The 19,975-nt window shown below is 40.1% G+C and overlaps 1 protein-coding gene across 7 annotated transcripts in view; it reads right to left on the bottom strand.

Annotated features, from left to right (window-relative positions):
• The window catches only part of LOC127443624 (ligand-dependent nuclear receptor corepressor-like protein), a 60,201-nt gene that overhangs the window by 20,998 nt on the left and 19,228 nt on the right, over nucleotides 1–19,975 (bottom strand). For all 7 annotated transcript variants that reach the window (XM_051702327.1, XM_051702331.1, XM_051702328.1 and 4 more), the window contains exon 5: nucleotides 2,495–2,704. In XM_051702327.1, the coding sequence (XP_051558287.1) occupies nucleotides 2,495–2,704 (210 nt within the window). The remainder of the gene's footprint in view (nucleotides 1–2,494; nucleotides 2,705–19,975) is intronic.

Below are 19,975 nucleotides of genomic sequence, written 5' to 3'. Positions count from 1 at the left end.
ATCTATTTTGTGTTGGTCAAGACTGAAGTTACCAATAATTTTATGATTATTTCCATCCGAGCCTAAAAGTTTATACGTACAATATACACTCGTACAATACAATATACACTCACCGACCACTATTAGATACACCTGAAACACTTTAAACAATGACAAGACAGAGGTCATTGTATTTGGCAACAAAGGTGAAATTCCAAAGGTGAATACATACTTTGACTCCAAAGACAAAAAAATCAAGTAAGAAATCAGCTGATCAGCAGGAGAGCGAGATAAAGGGCAGCCAGAGACCCTGGTTCGAGAGAGCGAGGGAGATGCATGCGGCCACGTTGCATGTGTGTCTGTGTTTAGGTTTGTTTTAAGTTCATTTATATCATTAAATTTATGTTGACTGTTCAGCCGGTTCTCGCCTTCTTGCCCATTCTTTACCTGTTAAAGTGGTGCCGAAACCCGGGAGGGAGGAGGGATGAGCTGTCTTGGAGTCCTTGCCCCTGCCATCTGCCAGGGGAGCAGCCACGGTCGTCTGCCTGGGGACGGAGGGGTCGCTGCCGGCTGCTGAGAGCCAGAGGAACCGCGGCCATCTGCCGAGAAGGGGAGGAGTGGTTCCGTCTGCCAGGGGCCTGAGGACTCGCTGCCGTCCGCCGGGGGAGGAGCGGTTGAGGACCGGCCGGAAGGGTAGCGTCTCCCCCCCCAGGGGGGAGTTAGTCAGACCAATGGCGCCCCGGCCTGAATCGGGCGGGGGAGGAGTGTGATGAGGAGGGCGTGGCTGGGCCATGATGGAGCAGCCGACTCAGCGAAGAGCGAGATAAGGGGCAGCCGGAGACACAGGTTCGAGAGAGAGAGGAGAGAGAGAGAGAGAGAGACGCACGTGGCCGCGTTGCATGTGTTGGTTTGTTTTAAGTTCATTTATATCATTAAAGTCTGTTGACTGTTTAGCCGGTTCCCGCCTCCTCCTTGCCTGTTCTCATACTGTTACAGACTTCTAACCAGCCTTCCCAAAAAGACCATTAGATACCTGTAGCTCATTCAGAATGCCGCTGCCAAGATTCTCACCCAAACCAAAAAATCTGAGCATATTACTCCAGTCCTCAGGTCTTTACACTGGCTTCCAATTACATTTAGAATTGATTTTAAAGTACTATTACTCATTTATAAATCGCTCAATAGCCTAGGACATAAATACATTTCATATATGCTTGTTGAATATAAACCTAACAGACCTCTCAGATCATTAGGATTAAGTCAGTTAGACATTCAGAGGGTTCACTCAAAACAAGGTGACACAGCATTTAGCTATTATGCCACCCGCAGCTGGAACCAGCTTCCAGAAGAGGTTAGATGTGCCCCAACAGTAGCCACATTTAAATCCAGACTGAAAACACATCTATTTAGCTGTGCATTTTCTGACTGAGCATTGTAATGCACTTATTGATTTCACTGAATCATTTTGCTTTTGTCTTTCATTTTAATTATTCTATTTATATTATTTATTTATCACTTTTTCTCAGTGTGTTTACAATTTTTGGTTATCCTCTGTTGATCCAGGGAAGGTTAACAACAATTAAAGTGTGCATCAACAATTTTTGGTTATCCTCTGTTTAATCAGGGAAGGTTAACAACAGTTAAGGATGGTGCTAACAATTTATTATTCTTTTTCTTATTCATTTTAAATTTTTTCACATTGATTTTATTACTTTTTATTCTTATTTTATGTTCTTAATTTTTTGTTTTTTTATATATCTTGTACTTTCTTTAAAATGTATATGTAAAGCACTTTGAATTGCCATTGTGTATGAAATGTCCTTATAAATAAACTTGCCTTGCCTGTACATCTACTTATTCATGCAATTATCTAATCAGCCAATCTTGTGTCAGCAGTATAACATAAAATCATACAGATATGGGTCAGGAGCTTCTGTTAATATTCACATCAACCATCAGAATGGGGAAAAATTTGATCTCAGTGACTCTGACCGTGGCATATTGTTGGTGCTGGTTTGAGTATTTCTGTAACTGCTGATCTTCTGGGATTTTCACGCACAACAGTCTCTAGTGTGTAAAGAGAATGGTGTGAAAAACAAAAAACATCCAGCGAGCGGCAGTTCTGTGGGCAAAAACGGGCTGTTAATGACAGAGGTTGGAGGAGAATTGTCAGACTGGTCCAAGCTGACAGGAAAGATTTTTGCCCCCTTATTTTACATTTTGGTGGCATTTTTGTCAATTTAGGTGGCATTTTTGTGCTGATCTCCCATTTATTTCTGACCCTGATCCACTTTTGTGTAAAATATTGTATTACCAAGCCATTTATTATTTGTAATATTGTATATTATTTTAGTTTTGTAGCCTGTTTTGTCCCATGTTTAAAAAAAATCTGACATATTGTAGAGTTAAAAAACACCCTACCACAGAATCTATACGTACATGACAGTCTGCTGATCTCTTGAAGTGAAAACAGATGTGAATTCCATTTAAATAATAATTTGTTTGTGGTACTTACATTGCTGCAGGGCCTGGGAAGCTCGGCTGAGGTCCAGGGGCCCATCAGGATCCGGTTCATGAGGGAGAAGGTCAGAGTTGTCACAAAGGCCATTCAGGCCCTCGTGAGCCTGACTTTTACATGCATATTCTAAGGCAAACTGCCGAATCATCTGGCGCATCAAGTCCTGCGCCACCAATGGTACACTGGAATCGCAGCTCTGAGGGAACTCTGGGAAATTGAACAACACAGCACAAGTTGAAGATCTTATCTGATGAAGTAGCAAAATTCTGTACATTAAAAATGCATGTAAAAGTACAGTCACCACACATTTGTCTTTAAACAGAAAATATTGTCACAGGAATAGATTTGCAGCTGATTACTTTCTTGTATGCAGTGTCCAAATGTAATTAAAGACGATTGACACTGAGCTTCTTGAGACAACACAGGGATCTTCAAACCGTTCCTGGAGCCTCCACAGCACTACACATTTTGGATGTCTCCCTTTTTTGACACACCCAGTTCAGGTAACTGGAATAGTCCCACTAATCAGCCGATTAGTTAAATCAAGTGTGTTAAATAAGGAAGACATTCAAAATGTACAAAGCTGGAAAAGCTCCAGGAACAGTATGAAAACACCTGCCATAACAAATTTGAACGCTCTTCTTTCCTCCCCCTTTTCCATCAAGCTTTTTTGGAAAGTGAAATAGATGTGCACACAATAGCTGTCCCAATTAGGGCTCTCAATGTTTTGAAATTTGGCTGACATTTTATTGTTGTACAAATAACTGAGATTATGATGATTAATTGTTTTAGGGTTTTCACAATTAATTGTCATACTTCTTAAGATGCATGTGTGCATACACATACATCTTAAGTAATTCACTTGGAATCATATAGGGATATACGATTTCTTTAAAGACCTCAATGTAAATAACTTTTAAACCATGTCTTAAGGTCATCTACAGTGGGTATCCAAACAGAATGGCCCTTACTGTCATGGGATTAATGTGGCGGTAAAACTTTAAATTCTCACACGCGAGACCTGTTTGCAAATTCACCGCCAGGAGATGCAAAGTGACACTTTTGACCACTGTTTTTTTTTGGCACATTGTGTGAAGGGAGTTATTATGATTAACACTGTTAATATTATTATTTGTATTGTGTTTTTAAAATTTTTATGTGTAGAAAGTGATCCAACCATGCAAAATTAACAGCAGCATTAAAGTTATAGCATAGTTATGTCATGAATTGGTATAAAGAAAAAAAATAAACTGTTGCTTCATAGATATTAGTTATTTAATTATCTTCCTGAAAATCTAAATGAAAATACATTGTGAACATTCATAATTTTATTTGTTAGCCTTACTGAAAAAAACCAAAACCAAAAACAACAACAGTGCATTTAATTAACTGCGTTAACCCGTGTTTTAATTGACCTGGCTAGTTGGTAGTGATAGACTAAAATAGAGTGGTTCAATTGAAACCCCGCTCATTAGCGCAATGAAATATTAATGTGCTTATTTTGTTGTTGTTATATGTGATATGCCTTAAAAGTTACAGAGGATGGTGTGGAGTAGAGAAAAGCTCACATTCTTTGAACAAACACAAGCGGACTGATAGCTCAGGGGTACTGTGCTCTGCTCTCGTGCATCAGGCTGCCGTATCAAATCTCGCTTTAATCTTATCGTTTGTAAAAAATAAAGTAAAAAAAAAAAAAAACACACATTTGACCATATATAATAATATTTGATATTGCTGAAGTGAATTTCAACATTAAAAACAAATGCAGACATTATTTCAGCATTGCATGGCTTTATTTACATTTAATTTCATTTTGTGTGTGGTTGGTTCTGACTATGTCCTGTAAGATTATTGTTGGTCATTTGGTTTTATACTGTATATAATTTATACATTTAATCCTATATTTGTTGCCATGACTGTTTTAAAAAGATAAAACCATAGGCGTTACAGTCGCATAGGGCGGCAGTATTTATGATTACATGATAAAGTTTATGATTCAACTTAATTACATTATACCATACAATAGCATGAGGGTAGTTCACATACATTTTCCCAAAAGATCCATGTGAAAATCTAAACGTCCAAATCTCCTTCAATCTTTAAGAGTGTCACAACCCCCCACATCACCTTTGTCTGTGTTAGCATGGGGGGGTGGGGTAGATAACTGCCCACATTTAACACCCACCGAGCATTCGATTGTGTCAGAGAACTCTTCTCATCTTAACTTGAAGTCAAATGTACCCAACAGACATGTCTTTATTGCATATATACACATTTATTCACATAAATATTCATTTTAGATTTAAGACTTAAGAGTCAGTTAAAACATTTTCAGCATTGAAAGGTTATTTCATTTATAAAGCCAGGTTGTGCCACGGCTGGTGTCCTGTAATGTTAGGTAATATGTGTTTCAACAAGTTTCACACATGTCTCCATAAAACACTTTAAAATGTTTTATAAATATTTATAAATATAAATAAGAAAATGTCTTCGCTGCTAACATGAGATGGGAAGAAAAGGGGGTTTTGAGAAAAATGGGATTCAAACCCACGTCATGAGCAGAATCAGCACCACAAACTGACGCGCAACTGATCACGCCATTTTTCAGTTAACAATACAGTGTTTTTCCAGGACTGACCAAGACGCCGAGCTGGAGAAATGCCCACCTCCGATCACCGCAAAAACAACCAATGTTTACTTTCATATTATAACTCATTCCCGTAAGACATTTTATTTCCATGTTTAAAATACTTTGAAGACACAAACTTTATTTTAATAAATGTTCCCAATGACATGAAATGGGGATTAAAGAATTGAATCAGATTTTTTTTAATTTTTTTTTATTGGAACACGGATCTGTCCTGACGTCTTCTACAGTTCCAGAAACCATAGTATCACCATGGTATTTTGTAGCAAAATAATTGTAACCACAAAATTAAACATGGTTACTATATTAACATCATATTACTGTAATAAAACCATGGTTAATTGCATCAAATCTATGTTTTCTGCCAAAAAAACCCCAAAAAGGTTAATACATTACTATAGTAAAACTATCTTTATGTTCATTTTTATGTATCATTAGTAGTATTATAGAAAATATTAAGAATGGAGACAGGAAACAGAATGGGAAAAATGATTAGACAAACGCGGAATTGAACCGTGGGCGAAAAGACACAGTCGTTACGCCCCACACCACTGAAGCTACACTAACAACGCAGGTTTCATAGATTTCTATGTTGCCAATAGACTATTGGGGTGCGAACAGCACTGTTTGCAGGTGCTCTTTACGATTGGGTGAAAAATTATTTGTTAGAGTACTGGAGCAACATCAGTTAATAGCAAATATTAACTACTAATAAAATACTAGACATAACTAATAAAGCACGTAACCAACTGTTTTGAACTGCATAGCGTTTCTGGTTATTAAAAGTAGCATAAAACTCAAACGCATGTATTGAGACAAATATAAGGGTGTTTTTACACTTGGGTCCTCTTTAAGGGTGCTTTCACACTGACAGTTTAGTTCGAAACAGCACGGTTCGCATGAAAAATTGGTAATGTGACAGCAACTTACTGTCATCTCCATAGAAACATAAGCGACTCATCGAGCCTCTTCTCTGCACATCATTACTGGTGTACAGTAATCCGTCAGGGTCAAACATGTTTGGCATTACGTGAAAAAAAAAAAAAAAAAAAAAAACGAGCGAGCCCGGAGCGCTGTGTGTTCACAATGCACATTATTAGCGAATCGAACCGCAGGCTGCAAGTGAACCATACTCAGACCACCTCCCAAGATGGTCTCGGTTCGGTTTGTTTTGTTTTGAAGGGGTCCGAGTTCGTTTGGATTGTTCACATATGGGCCAAAAATCCCACAAACCGCACTCAGACTCCTGAAATGGACGAAGTGTGAAAACACCCTAAGTGGACCAAAAAGTGAGCTAAGTGAAAAAAGACCCAGTTCTCTTTTCATTCACACTATTTGTGACCTTGAAAGTGGGCTCAGATCACTTTTTGGTCCACTTGACCCATTATGGGGTCTCAGTCCATTCTGAATTCACACTGTTGTTTTTATGGAACCCCGACAACTTTTAAAAGACAAAATTGATGATAATTTTTATGGCTATATTAAATGGTGAGTACAATTATATCTACATATTAACTTGTGAGATTATCAAACATGTTTAATACACTTAAAATTAATAATTAGCTTTAGTACAGGTTTCTTTGTTCAATAAAACATTTTACTGCTCTGCATAAAAAAATAACTATTACATAGAGTAAATATATAACATCTTGTTTTTTATAAATGAAGAGGGAAAAGCAATGCATTAAACCGAATGCATTGTATTTTACATTAATAATACTGTATTTAGAGGCAAAATTCAACCATGGATTATGGTAGATTAGTCGCATTACAAACAAACAATATGATACATCATGGTATTGACAGCCTCGGGCAACATCTATTCACTGAAAACAATAGTCATTTATTTATAAAGTAATCTCTTAACTGTCACGCATCATTCCAATGCGGTCCAGTTAAACCCGAGTCTTCATTTGCACAGAACACTGAAGAAAGGTTTTTGAGTTTGTTTTGTGAAATTTAAATAATTTTCATCAGCAACTTACTCTGTCATCTCCATAGAAACAGAATAAGCGGCTCGTTGCGTCTCTTCTATGTGCGTCATTACTGGTGTACAGTAAACCTGTCAGGGTCAAACATGTTTTAGCATTACGAGAAAGGGAAAATCAAGTGTGCCCGGAGCGCTGTGTGTTCACAACTCACGTTATTAGCAAACCGAAGGCTGCAAGTGTACCAAACTCAGACCACCTACCGAGATGGTCTCGGTTCAGTTCGCTTTAAAGGTGTCTGAGGGTGCTTTCGCACTGGCAGTTTAGTTCGAAACAGAGCACGGTTCACATGAAAAATTGGTAATGTGAAAGCTGTCATGCGGACCGGGGAGCGCACCGTGGTACCGAACCAGAGACTACCTGTAGGAGGTGGTCTGAGTTCAGTTGCAATGGAACTGTAGCGTGATTCGCGTGAATGTGAAAGCAACTCGGACACTGGTGCACACTCATTCAGGAAGTAACCTACGCATGCATTTTTCATTCCTGAAAGTCCCAAAAAAGTAATAACACCACAATGACATACAAGTACAGTCAACACTATAAATACTGTCTGTCTAATAAATACTATATATAAATACTATTATAGGTTATAAATATAGGGTATAATAGGAGATGACAGTGGCGATAACTTCACCTTGGACATGAGCGTAAGCATGCAGTGTAAACAAATATGCAAATTAATTCCTTGCAATCAGCTGTCTCCTCAAAAAACGCCATTTGAGAGCAGCAGCAAGCCACCTTCCCCTGGTACAAGCGCACATATATGCAGTTGTCGTTCATTCTGCTGTGCATAATGGCACCAAGGTAACAAAAATAACAAAGTATGATGAGTCACGTTATGTTCTCCATGCGTGTTTGTGATGACGTTAAGATGAACGCAAATGGACCGGGGTTCGATAGAATCAAATGAGTGTGAAACCAGACCAATGCTGCGGGGGCACCAGGAACAATCGCACTCGGAATCGGACCGCAGCAAATGTGCCCAGTTTGAAAGCCCTGATTAGATTGTTCACATATGGACCAAAAATCCTGCAATAGGACTGCCCTTTACTGAATCTACAATGTGAAACACAGTGGTGCTAGTGTATTTTATATTTGTTTCCCGAACGAATGACTAATAAACTGGTTCTTTAAATCTACAACGCGAAAACAAATGGTGCTTTCTGTATAGTCCGATGCTCGAATGAATGACTCAAATGAGGTGGTTCTTTTGAATCTGCATCGCGAAACATACAATGCTTCCAGTATGGTCCGATTTCCAAACAAATGTTTCTTATGAGCAGTTTTCTTTTTTTTGTGTGTGAATCAAAAACACTTATAGATTAAATCAAATGTAATTACTAAATTAATCTTATACTGGTGTGCAAGTTATAAAACGGATATGAAATAAGAACTGTGGAAGTCTCACAAGCCTGAAGTTCAACTTAAGGCTACATAACACAACTCTAGAAATGTTACTGTATATAATTTCATCCTTCAGACCTGTGAGACTTTAAACAAGCAGTGCAGTTACTGACTGGTTGTTCATATGACAATGTGTCATTAAAGATACACAAGTTTGGGAGTCACATGACGCCATGCGAGGATCGGACGTGTGAATGGCGAGCTCTGCACACTTTGCTAGTTTTAACACTTTTAAATGACAAACCGGTGAGATTCGATACACTCTGTTCCATAACTGTTCTAGGAGGACAATATGTCAAAGAATTCTAAATCCTCAGGCTATGGAGACATTAAAAGACAATTATATTGCTCAAGCTGACGCCCCCGAGCCTGGGAGTCGATTTAGACAGGGAGGTGTGGGAAATGTGGTGAGAGATGATGCTGACAAAGGTTGTTGCTGACTTGGAGGATCTTGCTGTGATAAGTCGATCGATCACTGCCATGGAGACGAAGTTCACTGATGTGGTTACAAGAGTATGGGATGTCAAAAAAATGGATCAATTACCTGGAGTCATCGGAGAGGGAATTATCAGCTAATCCGCTAGTGACTAAGGTGGATTCAGAGCGTGTCTGGGAGAAGTTGGAGGACATGGAGAACCGTAGCCGGCAGAATAACTTCCGAATCATTGGAATTCCTTAGGGCGAAGAGGGACAGGATATGGAGAAATTCCTGGAAGGGCTCTTTCCGAATCTGCTTGACAGCAGGCCATAAGCTGGAAATCGAGCGAGCTCACAGGGTTCCTGCTCTGCGATCCACGGAGTGAGACAGGCCCCGATCAATTCTGGCCAAATTTCTGAGATCATCCAAAAAAGATTTTGTGTTATGCGACTCAAGGAGTAAAGGAAGGCTTTCTTGGAAGAACCACAGCATATTCTTGTTCCCAGGCTTTGCGAATTCGACGAGAAACGTGATAGATTCAAGGAATGCAAGAAACTTTTATGTCAACGGAAGGTTGCTTTTGCACTGATATTCCTGGCCAAATTGAGAATAGATGCTAAGGATGGCCGTGAAACATTCACATGCCCAAAGCAAGAGATGTCCTTCATAAAGTCAATGGAGTAAGTCATCTTGTTGTACTCACATTGCAGTGGACCGGCTCACTGAACATTCACTTGACTGTTTGAAGAATCTGCGCGCTCTTTTTGTGCTGGTTCCGCCTAGTGGCTGGAGTTTATTTTGTAGAGTAATGACCTTCAGGACAATATTATGGATGAATCTACACGCTCTTTGTGCTTAGTCCGCCTATCGGCTGGAGTTTTTTTTGTAGAGCAACACACCTTCAGGACAGTTTTATGGATGAACCTACATGCTCTTTGTGTTTATTCTGCCTAATCCCTGGAGTTTGTTTTCTAGATTATCTTTTGCGGTGTAATTCGGTCTCACAAAATTTGTAGAGAAACACCGGACTTGAGCAATCCGACGGCAAAGCTGTCGCAGGCGTTCTTGTAGGTGTGCATGGACTGTTTGAGTTTGGAGGGATGTACGCCAGTTGGTGCTGTCGTGCATAGGGTTAATGCGCACGCTTTTTTCTGTTTGTTTTGTTCCGGGGGATGTTCGGGTTTTGATGGTTGCACTAATGTTGGAATATGGTCTTTATAATATTATTTTTGACACAATCTATTTTTTCTTATATGTCAAAATGTTAATGAGTGGATTGTCTCTATCCACGTGGAATGTGAATGGGTTGGGGCATCCCATAAAAAGGAAGGTTATTAATCTTCTTAAGCATAAGAAATATGATAGTGTTTCTTCAAGATATGCACCTTTCTCCGCAGCAAGCTGAAAAATTTGGGAAGATATGGGGTGGGCATTTTTTTATAGTGCTGGTTCGAGTAAGAGCAGGGGAGTCATTACATTGATAAGTAAACATCTACAAATAAAATGGCTCAAACAGAGTAAAAGATAAATTAGGAAGTCATTACTGTTTTAGCTGAAATTCAGGGACAAAGTCTTATTTTGGCTAATATTTATGCACCTAATGTTGATGATCAGGGCTTTTTTATAGATCTTGATGGGATGTAGCAAGCCGATGGTATACCGGTTTCAAGGTATACCACGGCATGAAAATTGAAGGTTTTCATACCATGTACATTTGCTTATCTACGGTATTGAAAAAAAAAAAAAAAAAAAAAAACGCAACTGGACGGAGAATCTCACCTGTGCGTGAGCATCTCCTTTCCTCCTCAACTGCCTGTCAGACTCGTCAACTTGTGCCACACACACACATGCAGCAGAGAAAATGTCAGAGAGAAGCGAGGTGAGGGGGTCTGACATAAGTGAGTGTGTGAGTTAAAGCAGTGTTTCTCAACTGGTGGTTCGCAGATCTATTCGGACTGGGTCACGGACAGCAGGGAAAGAACAATGCCATGGTTCTCCCACTGAAGATATTTCGGAGGCCGCCCAAGTGATAGCCTATTTAGGACTGCCGAGGCAAATTTAATGATAATCTCGCAATCAGATAAAGGCTTCTCATCTGCACTTTCGCACGAGGTGTAACGGAACCAGCTCATGATCATGATCTACTCTTCTCTCTGGCGTGCGCGTGCAACAACCGGGCTTCCCTTGATAGTGCGGCGCGCAGACCTCAAAACTGATATGACCAATTTCAATTCTAGTGAGACTTTTCTAGTTTAAAGCGTTATGGAGGAAGTCGAACCTCTCAAACAATAGGGAGCCCTGACATGCCAAACAGCACTGAGCTATGCGCAATTTTTATTTTTCATTATTCATCACCACCTTTTCAAAATTGTTTCACGATTTTACATGAGTAAAAGTAACTGTTATATTTTGACAAAAAGTTAGTTTCATATGAAATAATCTAAAAGGTAGAATCTATTAGACCTAGTATTTCAGCTAGTATTTATTTTTTCATAAATACTATAATTTGTTATTATTACTATTATTTAAGACTAGCTACACTGACCCAACCATGGTAATGGGGAGCCTTTCCTCCTGTGTAATATGTTCTGTTTGAAATTAGGAAGCAAATGGGATAATAATGGGCTCATATAAGTAAATATGCTCTTCAATTTTTAAAAGGGGGGAGGAGAGAAAACTTCCTCTAGCTTCTGTTGTTGACGTCAACAAAAATGTCACTTGATGCATGTGCTTGTACTTGAAAACCATGAACAAATCTATACAATATAAAAGGAAATGCAACCCAGGATACATTAAATACAGGTTAAGTTTTTACTATGGTGGGTCGCCACTTGATTTGTAAAATCTGGGTCCTGAAGCAAAACCAGTTGAGAACCAGAGTTAAAGGTACAGACAGGAGCAGCCTGGCTGCACTGTCGTACACCTACAGTATATGTTAATTGTTAATAATCATAGGACATAGGGATCACGTCACGCCATGCGAGAAGCAGACATGTGAATCACGAGCTCTGCGAACTTTGCTGTTTTTTTCCCCCCTTATTTTCATGTTACAATCTGGTGAGATTCGATACACCCAGTACATATTTGTTCTTTGAGGTAAACATGGCAAAGAAGTCAAAATCCTCAGGCTCTGGAGACATTAAAAGGCACTTACGTGCTCAAGATGAAACCTCTGGGCCTGCAGACCGGGAACTCGATTTGGAAAGCGCGACGGGAGAAGGAATCCAGTGTCAACTGTCCAACATCTCGGTGATGCTGACGAAGGTTGTTGCTGACTTTGAGGATCTCGCTATAATACATCGATCGATTAAGGCGATGGAAACAAAATTCTCTGAGTTGGTCACAAGAGTGACAGAAGTTGAGAAACGGATCGATTATCTGGAATCATCGGAAAGGGAATTATCCGCTAATCCGCCCACGTCCAAAATAGTCGTGGAAATTTTTTTGGAAAAACTGGAAGATTCGGAAAATAGGAGCCGAAGGAATAACATATGAATTGTTGGAATTCCTGAGCATGAAGAGAGTAGAGATATGGTGAAATTCCTTGACCAGCTCTTCCCAAGACTGCTCGACATAACAGGCCATAAACTGGAAATCGAGCGAGCTCACAGAGTCCCTGCTCGCAGATCTGCTGAGAGAGACAGACCCGATCAATTCTGGCCAAATTTCTGAGATCATCCGATAAAGATCTCGTGTTGCGCCAGGCGAGGAGCAAAGGAAAGCTTTCTTGGAAGAATCACAATATTTTATTGTTCCCGGACTTTGCAAATGCGACGAGAGAAACGCGATCGATTCAAGGAATGTAAGAAACTCTTACATCAATGGAAGATCGCTTTTGCTCTGATGTTTTCGGCCAAACTGAGAATAGAAACGAAGGATGGTCACAGGGTATTTGTGTGTCCAAAGCAAGCACTGTCTTTTATAAAAACAATGGGTAAGACATTTGGGGTTTTTCATGTAGCTCCAGAGTGGATTAACTCGCTGTACTTACTCTGGCTGTCTGAGGAAGTTGGGCGCCATTTTTGTTTCTTTTTGCGCTGGCTCCGTCTACAGGCTGGAGTGTGATTTGTGGAATGATTTCAAGAAACTTTTGCATGGACAGATGATCGCTTTTACACTGAAGTTCCCAGCCAGATTGAGAATGGACACTTAGAATGACTGCAAAATATCTTCATGCCTACACAAAGATGTCTTTTATAAAGTTGACAGACTGAGTAAGTCATGGTGTATTTTTTTTTAAATTATTATAATTTTTTATGCAGCCTCCGAGTGAATTTGACTCAATACACACTTGACCATTCGAGAAACCGGGGCGTCTGTTTTGTTTGTGTTTTTTTTGTGTTGGTTCCGCCTGGCGTCTTGAGCTTGTTTTGTGGAATATCACTCTTTCGGGACAGTTGTGGATGAATGTTCGTTCTTTGTGCTTATGCCTCCTGTTAGCTGGAGTTTGTTAAGTGGAGTACCTGCTATCGTCATCTGCTGAACTCATAACAACTGGCTCACTGAACACTTGTCTGTCTGTCCGAGGAAACTGAACAGCTTTATATCAGCTGGAGTTTATTTTGTGGAGGAACACACCTTTAAGACAGTTCTGTGAATGGATCTACATGTTCTTTGTGTTTATTCTGCCTATTGGCTGGGGTCTGTTTTACAAAGTATTTTCTGTTATGTGGTGTTGCCTTACAAAATTTGTGCAGAATCACCAGACTTGAATAATCCGACGGCAAAGTTGTCGCGGGGGTTCTCGTAGGCGTACATGGTCCTTTTGAGTTTAGAGGGATCGACGGCGGTTGGCGCTGTCGTGCGTAGGGTTAATGCGCACGTTTTTCTTTGTTTTATTCGGGGGGGAAGTTCGGAGTTTGATTGTTGCAATAATGTTGGAATGTAGTCTGTATAATCTTGTTTTTGACACACGATTTATTTTTTCTATTATATCAAAATGTCAAATGTTAATGAGTGGATTGTCTCTCTCCACATGGAATGTGAATGGGTTGGGGCACCCCATAAAAAGAAGGAAGGTTATTTCTTTTCTTAAATGTAAGAAATATGATATAGTGTTTCTTCAAGAAACGCATCTTTCCATGCAGGAAGCTGAAAAATTTGGGAAGATATGGGGTGGACATGTTTTCTTTAGCACTGGCTCAAGTAAGAATAGGGGGGTCATTATACTGATAAATAAACATCTACAATTCAAATTTCTCAAACAGATTAAAAGATAAATCAGGAAGAGTCATTATTGTTTTAGCAGAAATTCAGGGGCAAAGTTTGATTTTGGCTAATATTTACGCACCTAATGCTGATGATCAGGGCTTTTTTTTATAGATCTTGAAAGAATGTTGCAAGCAGCTGGCACCCCTCATGACATAATATTGGAAGGAGGTTTTAATCAATTGATGGACTCAGTCCTTGATCATAGTGAAGCAAAAGTGTGTAAGCCCCCTAGAACAACACTGACGCTTCACAGAATGTGTAAAAATGTTGGTCTTACAGATATTTGGAGACTTTTGAACCCATCTGGGAGGGACTATACATTTTTTTCCATCAGTCCATAAGATTTATTCTAGAATAGATTTTTTTTTATTTTTATATCTAAATCCCTCATTTCATCTGTTGTTGATTGCTCAATTGAAAACATTTTAGTCTCAGATCACGCCCTGGTGAGTTTAGAGGTGTTGCCACATAGAGAGAAAAATAAATCACATAGTTGCCGCTTTAATGTATCCCTTTTGCAAAATCCTGATTCAACAAATGTTAAAGGCTGAAATCAATGTTTATATGGAGACCAACTGGTCCTCAGTATCCTCTGTAGGCGTGGCTTGGGAGGCACTTAAGGCAGTTCTTAGGGGTCGGATCATACAGTATGCCTCATCAAAAAATTCAAAGCACGAGAACTTGTGGAATTGGAAGAGAATATTAAAAGTGTCGAGGCAGAGCTGAAGCGCCGAATGTCGTCTAATGGCCTCAGAGAACTGACCCGTTTGAAATACAGATATAATACTATTTTGTCGCGGAAAGTGGAGTTTTGGTTATTCAGGGCAAGACAGTCATATTTCGAGTCGGGGGACAAAGCAGGAAAACTTTTGGCTAGATATATAAAACAGAGAGAGTCTTTTTCTACCATTCCCTCAGTGAAATCTGCTGGTGGTGAAATATTTACCTCGGCCACTGATATTAATAATGCTTTTAAAGAATCTTTATCTCTACAGTTCCATGTCTTCGTCTACTGATGAAGATATTAGGAACTTTACTGAACCATCAGAACTCCCTAAACTGACGATTGAGCAAAAAAATTCTCTTGATCCTGAAATAAACTTGGAGGAGATTGACGAGGTAATTACCTACAGGCAAGGCTCTGGGAATAGATGGCTTTGCCGCTGAATTTTTTAGATCTTATGATACAGAATTGGCTCCACTTTTGCAAGAAGTTTATTCGGAATCATTAAAGAATGGAAAGCTTCCCCCAACCATGACACAAGCCCGGGTCAGTCAGATTCTTAACAAGGACAAAGATCCAAGCATCCTAAGTGTATGTACACAAACACACACACCCAGCCACAACATTAAAACCACCTGCCTAATATTGTGTAGGTCCCCCTCGTGCTGCCAAAACAGCGCCAACCCGCATCACAGAATAGCATTCTGGGATGCTATTCTTAACAAAATTGTACAGAGCAGATATCTGAGTTACCATAGACTTTGTCAGTTCGAACCAGTCTGGTCATTCTCTGTTGACCTCTTTCATCAACTAAGCATTTCCGTCCACAGAACTGCTGCTCACTGGCTGTTATTTTATCTATAAACATTTTTTATTGATTCAAACAGTTAACAAAAGAAAAACAAAAATATACATTTAATCAACATTTAACTCCCTCTATTACCCCTCCCCAATCACCAACCTCACCCCAACCCTCAACGAACATCCCCGTGGTCATACATAAGTACACACACAAAAAAATAAAAAAAATAAAAATAACCATACACATCTAAAACTACGCCTCTCTCACCACAGCACCTCCCCGAGAGTTCCCCAAAAACTCACAATAACTGCCCCAGATCCCCAGCCTTCTATATGACACCTCCTCGAAAGCAGCCACTCTCTCCATCTCTGCGCACCACTCCCGAAATGAGGGCGCTCCATGTCGACTTCCAACCCCTTAAACAATCTGTCTGCCTTTCATCACACTGGTCAGAACACAGTTTGTTGTGTTTATCCCCTATTTTGATGACCACCCCATTGCCTAAAATACAGAGGCTGAGGCAAAATGAAACCCGAGTGCCCAACACATCACACACAAAACTCTGAACCTTCAACCAAAATTCTTGGATCTTTACACACCCCCAGAAATCATGGGTTGTGACTCCATCTTCTGATTGGCATCGCCAGCAGGTGGGTGTGTCTTTAAGACCAAGCCTATACAATCTAGAGGGGGTCCAATATAATCTACGCTATAATCTAGCCAACACTCCCTCTTCCAATACCAAGTTTAATCTTTCTCCCATAATCTCTTGATAGAAGTTAAAGCTCTATCCCCCAGACTTTGAATTAGCAGGGAGCAATATACTGATGCCTTTTGGATGCTTTCCAAAAGCAGTAATCACCACTCCCAGAGTATGTCACTTAAGGGGGTGTATGCTACTCCCAAAAATAGTACAGAGCAGATGACGCAGCTGTAAATGCCTAAAGAACTGAGATCTAGGGATCCCAAAATATTAAACCAACTTTTCAAATTCTGAGACCGAATGTATAACAATAAAACAAAATCTTGGGTAGGCCTAGCCCACCTTTGTCAATCGGCTTATGTAACTTATTGAAATGTAATCTAGGACACTTACCATCCCAAATGAAGGACTTTGCTATGCTATCAAATTGCTTGAATTAAGAAAGGGGGACATCTACAGGGAAAGATTGTTGTAGGTAGTTGAATTTTGGAATACAATTCATTTTAATAACATTAACCTTCCCAATCATAGATATTTAATGAAGCCCACCTGCCCACATCATTCGAAAACCTTTTTATTAAGGAGTCAGAATTAACTAATTAAATCAATACAAATTTGCTGGGAATAAAATGCCCAAATACTTAACACCCTGTTCGGACCACTGGAAGACGCCCGGCTGAAAAGCCGTTACAGGGCAGTACGCTGTCAGATTGTCATTTAGACCAATTGACTCTGTATCCTGAGAACTTAGAAAAGGAATTAATAATTCTGTGGAGGCAAGGCATAGATCTAGTGGGGTTGGAGATGAATAATACAATATAATCTGCATAGAGCAAAAGCTTATGCGCATACCTCCCGCCATCACCCCTGGAAAATCATCCTCCTTTCTTATCGTGGCTGCTAATGGTTCCAGGGCAAGACAGAACAATAATGGGGAAAGAGGGCAACCCTGCCAGGTGCCCCTTTCCAGAGTAAAATAACCTGAAATTAATCCATTTGTTTGTACCGATGCTACCAGGTGTCTATAAAGTAACTTAATCCACCCAATAAAAGTATTGCCGAACCCGTATATTTCCAAAATTTCAAAAAAGAATCCTATTCTACCATATCAAATGCCTTTTCGGCGTCAAGTGAGATGGCAGCGACCAGATTCTGATCATTCGCCACTGACCACATGATATTGATGAAACGCCTAATGTTATCAGAAGAGCTACGGCCCCGAATAAACCCCACCTGATCTATATGTATAAGAGATGTCATAACTTCACTTCATCGGTTAGCCAGAATTTTTGACAATACTTTTACATCTTGTTGGATCAGGGAAATTGGACTGTAACTCTTACACTCGCTTGGATCTTTGTCCTTTTTAAGGATCTGACTGATCCGGACTTGTGTCATGGTTGGCGGGAGCTTTCCATTCTTTAATGATTCTGTATAAACTTCTAACAAAAGTGGAACCAATTCTATAGCATAAGATCTCAAACATTCAGCGGCAAAGCCGTCTGCCCTGGACCCTTGCCTGTAGGCAAGGCCTTAATTACCTTGCCAAGCTCCTCCAAGGTTATCTCAGAATCAAGAAAATTATTCTGCTCAGTCATCAGTTTAGGGAGTTCTAATGGTACCACAAAGTTTCTAATATCTTCATCAGTAGACAAAGACGTGGAACTATAGCGATAAAGATAGAATTCTTTAAAAGCATTATTAATATCAATGGCCGAGGTAGATATTTTACCACCAGCAGATTTCACTGAAGGAATGGTAGAAAAAGACACTCTCTGCTTTATATATCTAGCCAAAAGCTTCCCTGCTTTGTCCCCCAACTCAAAGTATGAGTGTCTTGCCCTGAATAGCCAAAACTCCACCTTCCGCGACAAAATAGTATATCTGTATTTCAATCGGATCATCAGACAACATTCAGTGCTTCAGCTCTGCATCGGCACTTTTAATATTCCCTTCCAACTCCGTGAGTTCTTGTGCTTTGGATTTTTTGGTGAATGAGGCATACTGTATGATCCGACCCCTAAGAACCACCTTCAGTGCCTCCCAAGCCACGCCCACAGAGGAAACTGAGGACCAGTTGGTCTCCATATAAACACTGATTTCAGCCTTTAACATTTGATGGAATTCAGGATTTTGCAAAAGGGATACATTAAAGTGTCAACTATGTGATTTATTTTTCTCTGTATGTGGCAACACCTCTAAACTCACCAGGGCGTGATCTAAGATGTTTCCAATTGAGCAATCAACAACAGATGAAATGAGGGACTTAGATATTTAAAATAAAATCTATTCTAGAATAAATCTTATGGACTGATGAAAAGAATGTATAGTCCCTACCAGATGGGTTCAAAAGTCTCCAAATATCTGTAAGACCAAGATTTTACACAAACTGTGAAGCGTCAATGTTGCTCTAGGGGGTTTGCACACGTTTGCTTCACTATGATAAAGGATTGGAGTCCATCAATAGATTAAAGTCTCTTCCTAATGTTATATCATGAGGGGTGCCAGTGGCTTGCATCCTCCCTTTTAAGATCTATTAAAAAGCCCTGATCATCAGCGTTGGGTGCATAAATATTAGCCAAAATCAAGCTTTGCCCCTGAATTTCTGCTAAAAAAATAATGACTCTTCCTAATTTATCTTTAATCTGTTTGAGACGTTTGAATTGTAGATGCTTATCAATGTAATGACTCCCCTGCTCTTACTTGAGCCAGCACTAAAGAAAACATATCCACCCCATATCTTCCCAAATTTTTCAGCTTCCTGTGGGGAAAGATGCGTTTCTTGAAGAAACACAATATCATATTTCTTACGTTTAAGAAATAACCTTCCTTTTTATGGGGTGCCCCAACCCATTCACATTCCACGTGGAGAGAGACAATCCACTCATATTATCATTTTACATTTTGACATTAGATAAAATAGTGTAAAAAAAAAATTAGAAAAAGGCCACATTCCACATTAGTGCAATCAAACCCTGAACCAAACAAACATAAAGAAAAACGTGCGCATTAACCCCATGCACGACAGTGCCAAGTGGCATCCATCCCTTTAAACTCAAACAGTCCACGTACGCCTTACGAGAGCCCCTGCAACAACTTTGCCGTCGGATTGCTCAAGTCCAGTGTTTTTTTTCTCTTTTTCTCCCTAATTTTGGAATGCCCAATTCCCTGCTCTAAGTCCTCGTGGTGGCGTAGTGACTCGCCTCAATCCAGGTGGCGGAGAACGAACCTCAGTTGCCTCCACGTCTAAGACAGTCAATCCACGCATCAATTCACGTGGCTTGTTGAGCGTGTTACCGCGGAGACGTCGCATGTGTGGAGGCTTCACACCATCCACCGCGGCATCCACGCATAACTCGCCACGCGCCTCACCAAGAGCGAACCACATTATAGGGACCATGAGGAGGTTACCCCATGTGACTCTACCCTCCCTAGCAACTGGGCCAATTTGGATGCTTAGGAGACCTGGCTGGAGTCACTCAACATGCACTGGGATTCGAACTCGTGAACTCCAGGGGTGGTAGTCAGCTTCTTAACTCGCTGAGCTACCCAGGCCCCCACGTCCGGTGTTTCTATACAAA

The sequence above is a fragment of the Myxocyprinus asiaticus genome, chromosome 7 (genome assembly GCF_019703515.2).
Source record: "Myxocyprinus asiaticus isolate MX2 ecotype Aquarium Trade chromosome 7, UBuf_Myxa_2, whole genome shotgun sequence".
Taxonomy (NCBI): Eukaryota; Metazoa; Chordata; class Actinopteri; order Cypriniformes; family Catostomidae; genus Myxocyprinus; species Myxocyprinus asiaticus.
Note: the sequence above shows the minus strand (reverse complement) of the source record. Positions and strands in the feature narration are given on the sequence as shown.